Below are 16,463 nucleotides of genomic sequence, written 5' to 3'. Positions count from 1 at the left end.
ATAAATCTTCTCCGATTCGGCCGAGAAACTGGTATTCATTGTACTTTGAACTTTGAAACATTAATTGCCCTAATTTTGAGAAAAGTCAAAGGCATAAGCTAGCCGTATATTTGGGGCGAAAAGTGAAATATTCTGGAAATCAATTGCAGGGCACCTTTCTTATGTATTTTTGTGTAAGGAATTCAAACACGTCGATTGAATTAAGCTAGAAACATTATTCTTCGAGATAACTCGATTGTTTCCGCAATTTTTTGTTTTTCAGAAGACGAACAGACATTTTGCAGTGTGCAGTTGGCCCCTGAACAAGATTACAAGACCATGTCCTCAGTACATCTGTAAGACAACCCATCAGCATGTATTCGGTGTAGACAATTTGTACGAATAAGTTATTATCTACACATGATCGGACTGTATTATATTTTTAAGGAACAATCGAAATGATAGTGAGATTTTCATTATAATCGCAGTATTGTCCATACTACTGTAACTCGTCATACAAAAGAATAGATGTATTCGTGGAAATAAATCTATGTATAAAAGGCATAACAGTGCCCTCGAATGTATAACTGGCCACTGATTTATCAATAAACATTCATTATTCTCAATACACCAATTGTTGATTAATTCCGATCAATCACATTCCTGCACGCCTCCTTCGCTGTTATTCATTGTGGACAATATACAAGTGCAAAATCATATGCATGCATGCGTATCCTATCATACATTATCCAAGAAGAGATGATGCAGTGCTTTAGAGTACCGGCCCTGGAAATTGAATGTTTGCCTAAAAGTAGGTATTTGTATCAGGAGAACAGGAAACCCGAGGAGGTGGTCCGAGACCCCATGTGCCTCATCATGTGCATGCCTTCAATCCTATGTATTCAATCGTAGTATGATGGAGAGAGCAACTGGTTGCTTGCAGGACTAATTGCATGCCTGCCTCTTTATTCAATCATTCAATCATGCTTTCATACAAACCGGAAGTGATAATGTAGATCTCTAGAATACCGGCCCTGAAAATTGAAAGTTTGCCGAAAAGTGGAAATTTGTATCAGGAGAACAGGAAACCCGAGGAGGTGGTCCGAGACCCCATGTGCCTCATCATGTGCATGCCTTCAATCCTATGTATTCAATCGTAGTATGATGGAGAGAGCAACTGGTTGCTTGCAGGACTAATTGCATGCCTGCCTCTTTATTCAATCATTCAATCATGCTTTCATACAAACCGGAAGTGATAATGTAGATCTCTAGAATACCGGCCCTGAAAATTGAAAGTTTGCCGAAAAGTGGAAATTTGTATCAGGAGAACAGGAAACCCGAGGAGGTGGTCCGAGACCCCATGTGCCTCATCATGTGCATGCCTTCAATCCTATGTATTCAATCGTAGTATGATGGAGAGAGCAACTGGTTGCTTGCAGGACTAATTGCATGCCTGCCTCTTTATTCAATCATTCAATCATGCTTTCATACAAACCGGAAGTGATAATGTAGATCTCTGGAATACCGGCCCTGAAAATTGAAAGTTTGCCGAAAAGTGGAAATTTGTATCAGGAGAACAGGAAACCCGAGGAGGTGGTCCGAGACCCCATGTGCCTCATCATGTGCATGCCTTCAATCCTATGTATTCAATCGTAGTATGATAGGGAGAGCAACTGGTTGCTCGCAGGACTAATTGCATGCCTGCCTCTTTATTCAATCATTCAATCATGCTTTCATACAAACCGGAAGTGATAATGTAGATCTCTAGAATACCGGCCCTGAAAATTGAAAGTTTGCCGAAAAGTGGAAATTTGTATCAGGAGAACAGGAAACCCGAGGAGGTGGTCCGAGACCCCATGTGCCTCATCATGTGCATGCCTTCAATCCTATGTATTCAATCGTAGTATGATGGAGAGAGCAACTGGTTGCTTGCAGGACTAATTGCATGCCTGCCTCTTTATTCAATCATTCAATCATGCTTTCATACAAACCGGAAGTGATAATGTAGATCTCTAGAATACCGGCCCTGAAAATTGAAAGTTTGCCGAAAAGTGGAAATTTGTATCAGGAGAACAGGAAACCCGAGGAGGTGGTCCGAGACCCCATGTGCCTCATCATGTGCATGCCTTCAATCCTATGTATTCAATCGTAGTATGATGGAGAGAGCAACTGGTTGCTTGCAGGACTAATTGCATGCCTGCCTCTTTATTCAATCATTCAATCATGCTTTCATACAAACCGGAAGTGATAATGTAGATCTCTGGAATACCGGCCCTGAAAATTGAAAGTTTGCCGAAAAGTGGAAATTTGTATCAGGAGAACAGGAAACCCGAGGAGGTGGTCCGAGACCCCATGTGCCTCATCATGTGCATGCCTTCAATCCTATGTATTCAATCGTAGTATGATGGAGAGAGCAACTGGTTGCTTGCAGGACTAATTGCATGCCCGCCTCTTTATTCAATCATTCAATCATGCTTTCATACAAACCGGAAGTGATAATGTAGATCTCTAGAATACCGGCCCTGAAAATTGAAAGTTTGCCGAAAAGTGGAAATTTGTATCAGGAGAACAGGAAACCCGAGGAGGTGGTCCGAGACCCCATGTGCCTCATCATGTGCATGCCTTCAATCCACTGTATTCAATCGTAGTATGATGGAGAGAGTAACTGGTTGCTTGCAGGACCAATTATATGCCTGTCTGTGTATTCAAGCATTTAAGTATGCTTCTATAAAGAATGTTAATAAATGATGGATGCTGGAGTTTAATCAATAAAGATCAAGTAATCGAATTGCCAATTGTTGTTCGTTTATTGTTAAGATATGCTGGTAGGATACATTCAACATTGCTGTGTTCGAATATTCATCACATGGTATATCAGAAACGTTCCATTATCATTCACAAGATGTATGCTTATCTAAATATTATAATATTGTCCCAGTCATTCTAATAATTACAAGACACGAGGACCCAATCATATATTAACAGTCAACCACTATGCACATATTATAGTTAATATCGTAATTCAAAACTAGCGGACGTAAAAACACTTTCTGTTGAAGGTAAAAAGTTGCCCGTCAGTGAGTGTGACGATGTTATCCCTGTCACTCATCCCTGGTCCGCTTTGAAGTGGTGTTTTGGCGAGTACATGCTACTGCTAACTTCCTGGAATGTCAGATATCCTGAAAATCCTGAAAAAGATAAGATATCTCAATGAGTATTGGTTCAGGCTAGATTAAGTTGATAGATTTGTGTTCCTGAGGTCAAAATATGCTTGAAAAGCACGAATTAGGATTATAATATTTATTGGACACTATATTGATATTTTACAATTCATTCTGCACTGCTACTTACAAGAGCATAATTATTATATTACACAATCACCGCTCATAAGGCTACAATCGAATAGGTATTCATAATTTTATATGTACATAACAATTTAATACTTATTGATAGACAATTAACTCATTCAGAACAGCTCATTACGCGGACAAATGAAAAGGAATAACGATTGAAATAGTGCAAGTACCGTTGGTGGTACATTGGGTGTTTCAAATTCCACTGTTGCCCAACATATATTGATTCAAATTCCGTTATTTTCTGATATCTTATGTGTAAGCGAAGCGTCTTCGACATTTATCTTTAGAATATTCAGAGAATTTTGAGTGACATCTCTGCCTCGAAAGACTTGGAATGTTTCGTTATAATAATTCAACTCAGTAGTTTTCTAATTGCCTGATTAATTTAGATGCTTAACAAATATTTCGCTCGATGAATCAAAGACACACAGCAAAATTAACAGAATCTGTATCAACAACGTTTTACATGACTTATCTGGAACATTAAATAGGATCGAAAGTGCAATGAGAGGTAGAGAATAGAGTTCTCAGGCTTTAGCAGGAACCTGCGCACTTCCAGATCCCGGCATTCCTGTTTGTTCCTTCTCCAATTGTTTGCCAAGATACTCCCTAAAAGTATAAACAATCAAATTATTGACATACTTGTCAGCTGGCGATACAAAATAGGTAGTCAACTAATCGATTTAATTACCAATTGTGAACCATCAACTTCTGAACGGCAAGAAGTGCTTCGTAGCGAACATTCGGATCTTCATGTCCCAATAACTGCATCACTCGTTGTTTACCACCCAACTGTTCGATGACACTGTGAAATAACGGAAGAAATCTAAGTTTGAAGCGATGTTCTCCGTCATGAGAAAGCTGCATTCACCATACAATTGATACTCACTGTTTTCCGCGTGGATAGTGTCGCACATACTCTCCGATATCAAAACTTGCAACACTGAGAACGAGCGGGTCTTTGCTCGTCTCCAATAGATGAACCAGTATGCGCAGTAGTTCGTAATTCTTTTCATTGAGGCGACTCGCATTCTCCCTCCAAAATTTGGCTGACTTATGGACAGGTGACCATTCCAGACGCCCAGACTTTACTTCCGTTGAATATTCGTCAAATGAGCTCAAGTCTTGAACTGATGCTTGTAATCTGTCATTCAAGTATTCAATATCTTCGGTTATATCTTCGTCATCAAATTTCCGCTGTTCCAAGATGGAAAGTTGCTTCAATACCTTACACTGCACCATGGCGATGCAGTGCTCCTTTGCAACTTGACCGTCTTCCACTTTCTCAATCAAGTTCTAGCGAAAAAAGAAACAAAGTATTATCAAACTGTGACGAAGTAATAGAGAGAGAGAGAGAGAAAGAAAGATAGAGAAAGGCAGTTTTATTTGACTTTGGGACAAAGCTCCCTAAAAGCCATAAGAGATCAGTATACAAAATAATATCAAAGACAACAATACAAAGTCGGGAAAGCGCTAAGTAAAACATAGAAGGCATTTCTACATGTGTTTGTGAAATATGTTAACCGATTCTCTGTTCAGATTCATCACTTGTTATGTAATAACAATGAATGATTTAATCCGACGATCTTAAAATATAATAATGTATAATACTTTAGTGTTTTAACAAAAAAGAAAAGCGTTGCTATTTGGGGTCGTTATAAATTTGAAAGTAATTTTTTCAGTCGTACCCTGAATACTGCGAGAATGATGCGGGTGACTTTTTCCTTAACAGAGTCGCTCAAGATGTCAGCAAGTATTGGAATAACGTTGAACCTGGTGAAACGAGATATTCAAGTCCTCATCATTAGAGTTGATGCATATTATGATTTAATATGTTAATATCTTATCGAAGTATCTTACTTGTTCATTTTCTCTGCAAGAAGAGGGTTGAATGTGAGAACCCACAAGCAGAATATTAGCTGATATTGGACCTGGAAGTTTACTCTTCCAGACAGAACACTCAATAATGTAGAGATTCCATCAACCGAAACAAATGCGAAGCGGTACTCATCGATACGTAGCATCATTTGAAGACAACGAGCAACTGATTGGATGTATTCATTGTTCTATAGGAATAGACAAAAGAATGGTTAATCACAGGATATTTCAATTCAATTCCCTCGTGGGTGTGATTTTCTGTTATATCCAACTTCCAGAGTATACCACCACTTGCTGTGATTTTAATTTTTGTTTTCGAAGTGTCGCCTGAGATGCATCAAACATAAAGAACCATTTATATGAATACTGTGTGTAGTAAAAACCGAAAATCTTTCATCGGATGTCTGGGGAATGTTGATCTGAACACTGAAATAGATGGGTCATGCTTTCACAAAAAAATTCATCTCGAATGTGTCATGCACTTGAGGGTATGGGGTTGTTCAAGTACACGCTACAAAATTAAGACATAGTAAACAAAATTACATTAGTTCCAAGTAAATGCGATAGGGCAGCGCAATGATAATAGGAACCAGATCGTGCAGGTGCGGGTACGGTAATGATGTAAGAGTTGATTTCCATATTGGTTCATAATTGAGATCAAAAACCTCGTTCTATCGAAATAAACAACATGGAACTTTGAAATCAGATGGAATACTATGAGGACATACAGATGAATTCCCAAGAATATATGAAACACGAGGCTTTATCTCTGAGAGAGTGAACGGGCATTTATAAAATAGTCAAAGATAGTTTTGAACCAATAAAAGATCAGACTAGATTCTTGATACCAAGGTAGTAAAACTATAAAAATAATTTTGTATAGCCTTTTTATATACGATATGGTGAGTTGTTATGGAACCAACCGGGTTCTGCAATTCACGCAGCTCATTGGAATCCCCGGCCTCGTTGGGTGTGATGTCCTGTACTATCTCCGCATGCAAGCTTGCCTCCTGAACAGCCTCAAACTAAAAACCCATTTGATTTATCCTCTGCGTTTTATGAAGTTTGAAAAAATCCCACAACCTCACAAGAAAGCAACATTGAACGTAGTACCCCTCATTGTCAGAGACTGGATTGAATATTTGCGTATTTCTATGATCCGTTATGAGTTTATTTAGAGGCTCAACATGAAAACAGACACTAGGAATTCGAGTTTCCCTCAACCCGAGCTACACTGGACTATTCACAAATCAATCATGGTTTGCTAATAATAAGTTCAATGAGCACAGGAGTGAAATAAAAAAAATTTTTAAAATGCATCGAAAGCTTGAGACCGACTTATGCTTGATTTTTCTAACACAAATTCACAAACATTGAGTAGGGGTAAAATGTTAATGGCTTAGTTGGTTATTTATGAACCGTCTAGACCAAACCCTGGGAAATTGTTGAAATGTGTGTGTAAATTGTGAAAGCCAGACAAGCAAAGTAGCATGCAAAAAGTAAGCGTTGGTAAGCTACCAACTACAAAACTAATCTATGTCTAATCTATGTGGCAATAAAGTAGTACTCTATTACTCTACTTAACTTATAGCTCTGAAACAAACAACAAATTAGTGGCGACAAGTTTGTGAATTGGAAGACAGAAGTAGTGTGATGCTTGAAGACTACACCAAAGAAGTTGAACATCAATAAGATTTGACTGATTTTCCAGTGAATGGAAACTCAAAATTTTAGGACATAAATCGAATTGGGGACGATTTAGGTCCAAATGTTGATCAAAATCGAAAAATCATTTCATCAGTTACTGCCAAAGGTACGGTATCATTCTGAACGCTAAGCGAAAACTCACATTCAGTTTCAGTTGATCCTTAAGCCACGTGAGATAGAAATGAAGATCGGTTTTCTCCATGGTTTCATGGCTCCAGCAAGCAATCTTGGCAATTATACGAGACGTCATGTGCATGATGAACCCATCTGGTCTGTTTAGTAGATTCAAAAACGGACCCCATACCGATTCCCGTTTGCGTGATGAATGCTCACGGAATATCTCAACACGGTTACTATCCTCCTATAAAATTAAACATAATCGATCCTATTTCCTAATTCGATAATCGATGTTACAGAATTACTTTGCTAAATCTGCATAAAATTGGATGTTACTTGTGACCAAATAAATCCCTCACCTGTAGCATGTCGTCAATCATGATGAGAACATACTGGATAGTTTGATCCTTTGAAACATGGCCCAGCAGATTGAGGAAAGTTTTAGCTGCCTGGTTAGGATTCTCTTTCAACTTTGCTTCTCGAGCTGCAGGATCATTCGTATCAAAAGCAACTACAAAGTCGTAGTCTTCCTTCGATATCATCTGTGATCTATTTTTTACAAAGTAACAAAATTAAGTTATTCAAAACTATCTCCTGAGATGAAAAAATGGTGAATGACAAATTGCTGGTGATATTTATATCACTTTTCTCATATCCAGTATAGAACAAATTGACCATCATTGCAATCTATAGACAGTCATTAACTTACTGATAATAATGTCAGTAGAATGTCATAAATCAATTTTGAAACTTAATGAATGACCGGTAAACTTACTGGAGGTAGGATTGCCACTTGATTCGCTGATTCCTGATATCCGCAGCCTGCTGTTGCAGGACGCTTGTTGCGGCGAGCATGTCTGTTAACGAAATAATAAGTCAATGATCACGATGTCGACATGTCATGTGTTATAATTGGGTTAGTCATTGTACTAAAAATAATAACCATCTAGAGTTAGGAAGTGTATATCGTAGGTAGTACAAGTGGAAAATAAGTTTGTCAAAGTGGGAGGGGCACTACTAGATCGACAGTACGACTTTGCATTGTATTTACCAATTTTTTCATCGGGCAATGCCGGAATAATATCCTTGATAGCTGATCGATTCGCCATGATTGTTAGTTTTCACTGACTGCTAAATTTTTTTCAAAAATACACCGAAAACAGAGGTTTAGCTGGTGCGCGACGATGCTATCCAGCCAAGACAAACCTCTAAGTTCCAGCTATATTATCGGTGCTCAGCTGCTCGATCACAAGACCATCATAGTGATCGTGATGCCAACGAAATAAAAAGTGCTAACTTATCAACGGACGATGCCAAACTGTTGAAAAAGAGAAAAGTACACACCACAAGGTACACGACTCAAACTAGTAGTGTATCCCGTCTGCAATTTCAGTAATATAAGAGCCTTAAGCCGAATTAAATTATTTAATACAAAATTTCTACGTCAAAATGATGAGTATGAAAGTATAGATATTTCGTTTCCGGAAGTTCGATCCATGCTCAGGGTCTAATCATTAATGCGCAATCGCGGTTGGATATTTATACACATTGTTGGGGGAAATTTTAATCATTTGCCTCATCAAATCAATAAATAAATAAATTTGTAGGATGGATTTTAGTTTGTTGTTCTCAATGAGATTTATGGATCAGTAACTCACGAGGCTTTTCACTCTACAAGTGCAATTATCTGTAATTTTTAATACCTAATAATTGTTGACGAGTGACAATTGATATTACTCACTGCAACTTGAATTCAAGATCTCCGGCATTCCACAATAAATATCATTGGTGTGCGATAGGCGTCTTTCAACAATTTACTATTCATGATAATCTCTTTTTAACGTGAAAATAAAATATGGAAAACATAGAGCTACTATTCTTTGATACTTTTTCCCATGATATTTCCGAGGTAAATGCAGGTTATGCGTACATGCTCAGCATACCCTTATATTCAAAGGTCAACTGTCATTCTCATACAATTGAAAAATCCTTCATTTCAGGAACTCAACTTGGATCTGGTGCAATTTCCCAAGCCTGTGTTCATAAGCGAGGTCCGAATAATCCCACTGGGAGCTCGTGTACAAGCGGATTTCCCAGGAGGTGTTCGTCTTGGGTGAGAAACTTTTGTTTGTTCATGAGCTGTAGTTCATAAGGACTTCTCACACAACTGTTGATCGTGCTCTAGAATCAAATTAAACAGTTTTATAAAATTATGATATGTTTTCAGAGCAACAAACCCATCACAGTTTGAAATTGAGTTCTTTGTTAATGATTTGAGTAAACCTGGAGCCTCGACTTTTGAGTCACTTGGAGGTTTGGAATATAAACAGAATGTCCACATTCAGCTTGAATGTGAACGCAAACAAATACCAACTGATGGTCTTGTATTGCGCGGATGGTACACCACCATTACATTGGCTGTGTATGGCAGCCTCACAAAGAGCCTCACAAATCCTCCAGAGGTACCTGGACCAACGCCAAGTTCGACGGTTTGCGTCAATACACCAGAAGAAACTCCAGAGAATGTCACTCAAATAGCCGAACAACCAGCGGAATGGTATTACGAGAATCCACCAGCGGCCAATTCTATGGTTAGTATTACTAGTTGCAAACCAGTTATGAAATTTTTTTTTTTACGTCATTGAATTGAATGTATCACTAGGAAACTTGCGTGGCCGCAACCCCATCTCCACCTGTACAGCCAATTCAAACGGTTGAACCATCAAGATCAGTAGCTCCAGAAGCTGTGGTAAACCCTCCAGCAGAACAATGGGATGAACATCCTGTGAATGCAGTGGTGAAAGTAGTCAAGCGACCCTCTTCCCCACCCTCTGAATCTCTAGTTTCCCTCAGTCCGGAATCAATCTCTGCGGAGGAAGAAGATGGTGACAGAGATGGAATCGAAGTGGGCACAGTCGAACCCTTCGAACCAATTCTAAGTGATGAGGATATCATGGCTGATGACGCGCCCCCAATCGCCGAATACGAATGCGACAATTCCCTCATCATAGATCAGTATACTTTGACACCTCCAGATCTATTGGAGCTGAACAAGCCTGTACCACTGACGGATCAAAAGTGTGAAGACAATACAACCTTGGACCATCATCGGAAGACCTTAATGAGTGTCACAAAGTCAGTGTCAAATTTTGTCAATGCTTCTGGGTTAGACAAAGAGACGTTCGTTCATAATTGTGAAACGCTTTGTTTGATACTGAACAATATGGCTTTGGACTCTGATGATCTGAAAGATCTAGGTAAAATCGTTGACGTCGGACTTGATATGGATATTACTTGCAGCCAACCTCAGCCTGCTTACAAAGTACGGCATATAAAAGTTGGCGTGCGCTTAGCTGAAGCATTATGTAAAGTTCCACATGGGCCTGAAATGTTATTGGAAGTTAAAGCCCCTACTCGATTGTTGCAACTTTGCATGCGAGAGAACGTTGCTCTGTCTGTTAAATTATCAGCATTGAGAGCATTAGATGCTGCATTAATAAGCCCGAAAATTGTCAAAGAATTTGCAAACCCAGACAGCAAGTTGTACAAGCTCAGCCTAGAAATGCTCGACACTGCAAAGCTGGCTAGACTGAAGTACGCTCTGAGTTCGTTATTGAGAAAGGTACACGTCTGTGAATTGCTTGCAGAGATTAGCGATCTCACAGAATCTGCTGTATCTGAATTAACAACGACGTACATGTACGCCCCGACACTAATGTCACAGCCAAAACGGCAATTGCCAGCAAGCGCACGAATAGAGTTTGAACGTGAACCAGATACGCGGAGTCATTTGATGGCCTATTTCATGCACTATAAACTGTCTCATCGACTTCTTCTTGCACTGGTTTCGCCTGAGTCTAGTATCGGACTAGTCAAAGCCATTCGACACTTTTTGTTATGTCTTGCTGAAACCACAGAAGGTCTTTTATACTTGTTGGACGAGCCCGAAGTAACAAAACTGATCTTGAAAGCACTGCACTATGATCGACCTGGTCTCGGCTCTTTGCTTGCTTGGCGACTGCAGGTAGTGCAATGCTTAATATCCATGAAGGGTAGTGATTGGAACTATTTGAAGAAGCTACACTCTTTCCTAGTGTATCCTGAAGGCTTGCGTGCAATAATCGCTGTAGTACCAATGGACAAATTCATAGACATTCTCTTGCCGCATTTATCTGATATTACTTTGGGTGAATTTGCTGCAGAAATAATTTCAATGATTATACGTTACTCGGACCGTGTGGAGATCTTTCAGAATCGTGCTACCGAAATTTTGGAAAAGTCAAGAAATCATACGGTTCTACGAGATGTAGCACCTTATTTAACCATCGCTATGCAGCGAGCCAGTTGGGATTATGGCGACGTGTCATCGTTGGTAGCTTTAATTCGAAAACATTCAAATCGTGCTGCATCATTACCTGGGGAATTAGTTACCGCCTGCAGGATATTAGTTTATTTGATCTTCCCATCGAAGAATGATTCAGATCCAATGGAACCGTACATCGAACTCAAGCACTGTCACGCTTTGACACAACTATTTGCTGCTGGAGGACTTCCTGCTCTCGTTGCAGTCATGGGAAATGTTGCTGAATATTACGAACAGCCATATTTACATCGAGCAGCTTTAACTGGACGAAGAGGTTTGGCTTTGGTTGCTCTGCTTTTGCCTTGTGTTAAATTAGTTAAAGCCATGCTCGAACGATTGATCAAGTGTATGGCCACGGAGTTCAAAGATTTGACGGCAGTAGTTTCGCTTCTTGGCATCTATTCTCTGGTGGAAGCTATGCCAAGTACGAGATCAGTCCGTAATCTTTCAAATGAAATAGTAGAAACGCTGTTAGTGTTTACGAGAGCTGTTGATGCAGACGGTTCGGGTAATGTAGCCAAATCTTTATGGACGCAAATGTTAGGGGAAGTTTTGAAGATGGTTGCATTGAGCCCGTGTAATTTCATCCCCGGTTTAAAACTTCTAGCGCGATTACTTCCGCCAATTTTAAGCGTCAAAGAAATTCCCTCGGAAGATATTCCACGCACCCTTGGGCAGAGGAAACTTTGGTCTGCACATCTACAAGCTCAGGCTGCCAACTTGACGGATATGCTACGATTACTTTGTACCAGCTGGAACACTGACTTGTTGACGCTATTATCTGGCGTTTGTAAGCAGCTAAGTGACCTTGCCGCACCAACTGCACTTTTAGTTGGAAGATGTTTGCTGGATGGAATATCAGCTGGGACCCCGTTAGATAAAAATGTACCGATATTAGTCTTGCTTGGGGATCTTGTGAGACATGCTCCTTTGAAAGCAACGTTATTAACCCTGACGAGTCCAGCAGCTAGAGCCCAAGTAAAATCTGATCAGCGCTACCCATCTGTAATCGATCTGCTGTGCACTACTGTCAAAACGACCTCAGATAATTTTGTACAATGTAAAATATTGGATATACTTACAACCCTCTGCGATTCTACTCTAAGTTTGATGGATTTGGAAGTAAGCGAATTATTTGAGAAACGACTGGCACACTCGGTACCCAGCAAGGAACCATTGCTCGCTATCGTTAACTTGCTTATTGAAATTTTGGCGAGCGCATCTAAATTTCAAATGAACATTTTAAGAAATAGCTTGAATGTGCTCATAGCATTGACTGCTCACAATTATGGTCTTTATCACGTCAAAAGCTGTCTAGAGAGTCACCCTGCAGCGTTATTCGCACTCATGGAACATGTGTCAAATTTGGAAAATGACCACGAAGACAGGAAGGCAGTTTCAAAGTTGATAGTCACATTTTTGGTATCTCTAGTTACTTGCACATCAGCAAACAAAACTTTGCACTTACATACGCAACAACTCGCATCTCTCATTTCATGGGGAAAAGCAAACCATCCGTTAGAAAGGTTCGAAAATACTACAGACCTGATAGAGGCTCTGAAAAATTTCGAAGAAAAAGAGGAGAAGGGATCAATCCCTGAAATGCTGGAGCCTTTACTTCCAACGCCAGAGGCGTTACTCAATCAGTTTTCACAGAGATCTTTCTGCGTCGGTACTCATACGGTGAACCGATCAGAAAAGTTGATTTTTGGTCCAAACCATCAAGCATTAAATGAAAATTCGGTCGACCTTCTAACTTTAGCCGGCGAGTTATTGCCAGCCGATTTTAATTTGATAGCTGAAACTCAACGTTTATGCACCAAGGCACCACCCGATAATACCACGCAACTTTTGCAACCCAAAACGCAGATAGAGAGTCAAGATACCAGAGACCTGCTAAAGTCGGGTGTTCCAGCTGCTAAAACTAAACAACCATTCGGTAAAGCAATTTTTACTACTTACACTCATTGCACATTACTCGTAATTTGACTCTGTCACTAATCTTGAATTTTTTCTTTGGTCTCCAGTGACACCGATGCGAGGCAGAGGTCAATTTGCCAACTCTATGAGAGGCAGCTCTGCAGCTGGTGGAGTGGGGCGAGGTGCGGATCCTTTCCGTTCCAGGCCACCCAATACTTCGCGTCCACCTTCTCTTCACGTTGATGATTTTGTCGCATTGGAAACCTGCGGGGCACAGCCCACAGGGCCAACGGGTTATAATAAGATTAGTATCCGAGGTACATGCCCTCCAAGAGGTGTGATGGTTGGCTCGGGGACTAGAGGACGGCCTTGGCTTCCTGAAACGCGGCCATCCTACCTGCGGTGATTAATTGTATCTCTTTTTTCATGGGGATCAAATAAGTTCAACGATCTATTTTTCTATGATATCCCTCTCGTCAATCATTGATTTATAGTAATTTTACTGAAAATATTTAACATATACATATGAACAATTAGGATATTCAACAATTGCAAGTTATCATTTTACTTTTTACTTCTGTACGAGTGAATCATTTAATTGTGATGATTTGGATTCATTTGATGCGTTATTTTTATGAGAAAATTTATCTACATATCGACAGTTACCGTTGGATGTGTGAAAAGTGAAAATAGAAGGAATGAGAGTTCACATTCGTTTTCTTCTTGAATCTTCTAAATCTTTCATTTCCTGTATCCATGAAGCATATCTCAGGTTAAACTTGCGGTACCCATTGGCCCAGAAAGGTTCGCTTGTAAAATCTTTGGCATTCTGAAAAAACAAAGGATTTGAAGATTGAAGGCACTGAGTCGGTGAATCCAAATTATCTGATGGAACACATCTCCAAGAATCAAAATAAAAAATCCATACATAGTAACAAAATCAAAGTGACTTTTGTGGTGTTGTGACATTGAATACAAGATGCATACCTTATCCTTAGCTTTTTGAGCAGCGTGCCTTTTAAATGTGTCCAACGTTTCATATATTCTATGGTCAGGGCTCAAGTTTAGAGTTCGCATCTTTTCCATCAATTCTAGCACAAGCCCGAAGAGCCACCGGCGGGTAGCTTGGCCTAGAATAGCTCCGATAATTTCTATATTCAATCTATGACCACTCAGCTCCATGCCCTCGAATAATTCTTTGGCTTGTGCTGCACTGCGGCACGTTAATGCTAACACACCCCAAGTCATGATGTTTGGTACTAGATTATCTTTTTGTATCAACTTCAGCACATCCTATCAAACAAATTAATAATAATTATTCAAATCTCGGGTCATAGTTTATAAAACATTATTGGACGTGATACTGGATATGAAATAAAAAAAAACCAGTACCAAGGCATTCTTGTAGTCAAATTTGAAGCTTCTTTTCCTTATCAGTAAGTTATAAAAATCAATGTCCAACTTGATTCCCATTGACTTTGCATATTTGATCACAGCTTTTTCAGCTGATACCGTAGAAGGTACAAGTTCTAACAAGCATGTTACAGTTTTAATGTCAGGTTCCACGTTATCAATTTTCATTTGAGTTATGAGATTATGGAAGCCACCTAACAAAAGTAAATTTCCTTCTGGCGAGGCACTCGTTATATTTGCAAGTGGTAAAGTAGCATTGGTGTCTGCAATGGCTGGTTGTATCACACTATCATTTTTGGGGATAGTAACTGACTCTGGAGATTCTGGTCTAACTTCTGAAGAATCATCGTTTTCCGCTATTTCTTTAAGAGGTTCTGAGTCTTTAATGAGTGGGATTTCTACACCAACTACGGGTGGGTAAACTAGTAAGTTTGTTCTATCTGAATACGTAACCACAGGTGTTATTTTATTCAGATTTGGGGACACTAGGATATCTTCAATCTTCATGTCTCCAAGTTTGCAATCTCTAGCTGATCTGAGAAGAAGATTGTAAGTATATATATTGGGCTTCAGCCTGCGAGATCGCATTAACTGCCAAATTACAATCGAATGTCGAAATCCAGACTGTTTATCAGTAATAGTTCCTTGCAGAAGAAAATTAAGAGTACTAATTCCAATTGTCAGTTTCTTGTCGTACATCTCATCAGCCAATTCAAAAGCTTCGGCAAGCTTGCCATGGCGGCCATACACCTTTATCATGACATTATAATGTACAGCAGTCAATGGCACTGCTTTTTCAATGAATAACTGCCTCATTTGACTGACTTTTTCCAATGCTATTTGAGTATTATGATAGTTGGCGCAAGCATTCATCAAGCTGACATACGTGGGTGAGGTTGGTTTCAATCCTTGTTTTTTCATTTGATTATAAAGAGTGTAACATTTTTTGACATTGCCGCGAACAGCAAAGGCTCTTATTAATAAATTATACATATAAGCATTTGGCTTCTGGCGATCTTGCTTCACTTGGTCAAGAACAGCAACAGCGGCATCTAAATGCCCTGATTGAATATGTTTCTTTATCATATCTGCATATCTTCCAGGACTAGGCACAGATGAACGACGCGGTCTAGCTTCTTTCATTAAAAATTCCTCCTCTTTCAATTCGGCCTCATCCATTTCAATTTTATCATACTTGTCATTGGACAGGTCGCCAAAGATATCAGCCTTCTCCTGAAAGTCTGTCACAGGAAGAGTTTCCGAAGATGCTAAGCGCAGAGAAACTTTCTGAGCACTAGAACCAATGAACAAATTGTTTGTAGCAACTCTTCTGGCACGTTCACTCACAGATTCATTGAATCCCGTGTCAACGTGACCTGCACACATGAGATTACTGTTGGCAAACCTCCTACCATTCTGTTGTGTTGCACGTAATTTAGCAGAGAGAAAACTTAATTTTACTCTATTCACCGCACCGGTCGACAATGCTGAATTTAATTTTACTGTCAACATTTTCTGTGATGCGTGATTCACTTCATTTATTTATTGATTGTACTTCATTGGCACTTTTATTTCATAACGAAACGTGTTTTTAAAGACGCAGAAACGATGATCGGACTATCCAAAGGGGTTATAAACTAAACTTCCTACTAGTTTCCGCTGGTAAATCAGGGGTCTTCTATGACGTTTTACTCATTTTTGACTGCACAATTGTTGATTGCAGGTCTTTG

General features: G+C 39.5%; 3 protein-coding genes across 9 annotated transcripts; 1 reads left to right on the top strand and 2 right to left on the bottom strand.

Annotated features, from left to right (window-relative positions):
* Nucleotides 1-3,264: 3,264 nt before the first annotated feature.
* LOC105690287 (V-type proton ATPase subunit H) lies at nucleotides 3,265-8,232 on the bottom strand. Of its 3 annotated transcripts, XM_048654931.1 has the most exons (11): nucleotides 8,089-8,232; nucleotides 7,813-7,894; nucleotides 7,397-7,586; nucleotides 7,063-7,281; nucleotides 6,798-6,806; nucleotides 6,137-6,238; nucleotides 5,196-5,401; nucleotides 5,024-5,108; nucleotides 4,225-4,631; nucleotides 4,027-4,140; nucleotides 3,265-3,944 (listed from the first exon to the last, which is right to left on the bottom strand). In XM_048654931.1, the coding sequence occupies exons 1-11, from the start codon at nucleotides 8,144-8,146 to the stop codon at nucleotides 3,863-3,865; spliced, it is 1,554 nt and encodes a 517-aa protein (XP_048510888.1). In that variant the 5' UTR covers nucleotides 8,147-8,232; the 3' UTR covers nucleotides 3,265-3,862. The 3 variants fall into 3 exon arrangements, with proteins under 3 accessions (XP_048510888.1, XP_012263390.1, XP_012263392.1); XM_012407967.3 differs by lacking the exon at nucleotides 6,798-6,806; XM_012407969.3 differs by lacking the exons at nucleotides 6,137-6,238; nucleotides 6,798-6,806.
* LOC105690286 (pentatricopeptide repeat-containing protein 1, mitochondrial) lies at nucleotides 8,148-16,382 on the bottom strand. Of its 5 annotated transcripts, none has more exons than XR_007278253.1 (7): nucleotides 14,713-16,382; nucleotides 14,308-14,613; nucleotides 13,987-14,149; nucleotides 13,363-13,584; nucleotides 9,675-9,904; nucleotides 8,779-9,218; nucleotides 8,148-8,355 (listed from the first exon to the last, which is right to left on the bottom strand). XR_007278253.1 is itself a non-coding variant. In XM_012407966.3 (3 exons), exons 1-3 carry the CDS (start codon nucleotides 16,243-16,245, stop codon nucleotides 14,027-14,029), a joined length of 1,962 nt encoding a protein of 653 aa, XP_012263389.2. In that variant the 5' UTR covers nucleotides 16,246-16,382; the 3' UTR covers nucleotides 13,773-14,026. The 5 variants fall into 5 exon arrangements, 1 of the variants encoding a protein (XP_012263389.2); XR_007278254.1 differs by having other exon boundaries at nucleotides 8,981-9,218; XR_007278251.1 differs by having other exon boundaries at nucleotides 8,148-9,218.
* LOC105690285 (protein virilizer) lies at nucleotides 8,805-14,539 on the top strand. The gene is made up of 5 exons (XM_012407964.3): nucleotides 8,805-8,946; nucleotides 9,038-9,150; nucleotides 9,265-9,628; nucleotides 9,700-13,339; nucleotides 13,428-14,539. Exons 1-5 carry the CDS (start codon nucleotides 8,893-8,895, stop codon nucleotides 13,724-13,726), a joined length of 4,470 nt encoding a protein of 1,489 aa, XP_012263387.2. The 5' UTR covers nucleotides 8,805-8,892; the 3' UTR covers nucleotides 13,727-14,539.
* Nucleotides 16,383-16,463: the final 81 nt, after the last annotated feature.

Source organism: Athalia rosae, chromosome 4, assembly GCF_917208135.1.
Source record: "Athalia rosae chromosome 4, iyAthRosa1.1, whole genome shotgun sequence".
Taxonomy (NCBI): Eukaryota; Metazoa; Arthropoda; class Insecta; order Hymenoptera; family Athaliidae; genus Athalia; species Athalia rosae.
This window is presented reverse-complemented; position numbering and strand designations above follow the sequence as displayed.

What these genes read in the sequence shown, in the direction of transcription:
- LOC105690285 (XM_012407964.3), top strand. Translation starts at nt 8,893, where the DNA reads ATGGAAAACATAGAGCTACTATTCTTTGATACTTTTTCCCATGATATT. An exon ending in TTTCCCATGATATTTCCGAG is followed by an intron (nt 8,947 to 9,037) that starts GTAAATGCAGGT and finishes CCTTCATTTCAG; the next exon opens with GAACTCAACTTGGATCTGGT. An exon ending in TAAAACTAAACAACCATTCG is followed by an intron (nt 13,340 to 13,427) that starts GTAAAGCAATTT and finishes TTTGGTCTCCAG; the next exon opens with TGACACCGATGCGAGGCAGA.
- LOC105690286 (XM_012407966.3), bottom strand. Translation starts at nt 16,245, where the DNA reads ATGTTGACAGTAAAATTAAATTCAGCATTGTCGACCGGTGCGGTGAAT. An exon ending in TTGACTACAAGAATGCCTTG is followed by an intron (nt 14,614 to 14,712) that starts GTACTGGTTTTT and finishes TTTGTTTGATAG; the next exon opens with GATGTGCTGAAGTTGATACA. An exon ending in CTCAAAAAGCTAAGGATAAG is followed by an intron (nt 14,150 to 14,307) that starts GTATGCATCTTG and finishes TTGTTTTTTCAG; the next exon opens with AATGCCAAAGATTTTACAAG.
- LOC105690287 (XM_048654931.1), bottom strand. Translation starts at nt 8,146, where the DNA reads ATGGCGAATCGATCAGCTATCAAGGATATTATTCCGGCATTGCCCGAT. An exon ending in TGCGTGAATTGCAGAACCCG is followed by an intron (nt 5,402 to 6,136) that starts GTTGGTTCCATA and finishes CTATTCCTATAG; the next exon opens with AACAATGAATACATCCAATC. An exon ending in TCATTCTCGCAGTATTCAGG is followed by an intron (nt 4,632 to 5,023) that starts GTACGACTGAAA and finishes TTTTTTCGCTAG; the next exon opens with AACTTGATTGAGAAAGTGGA.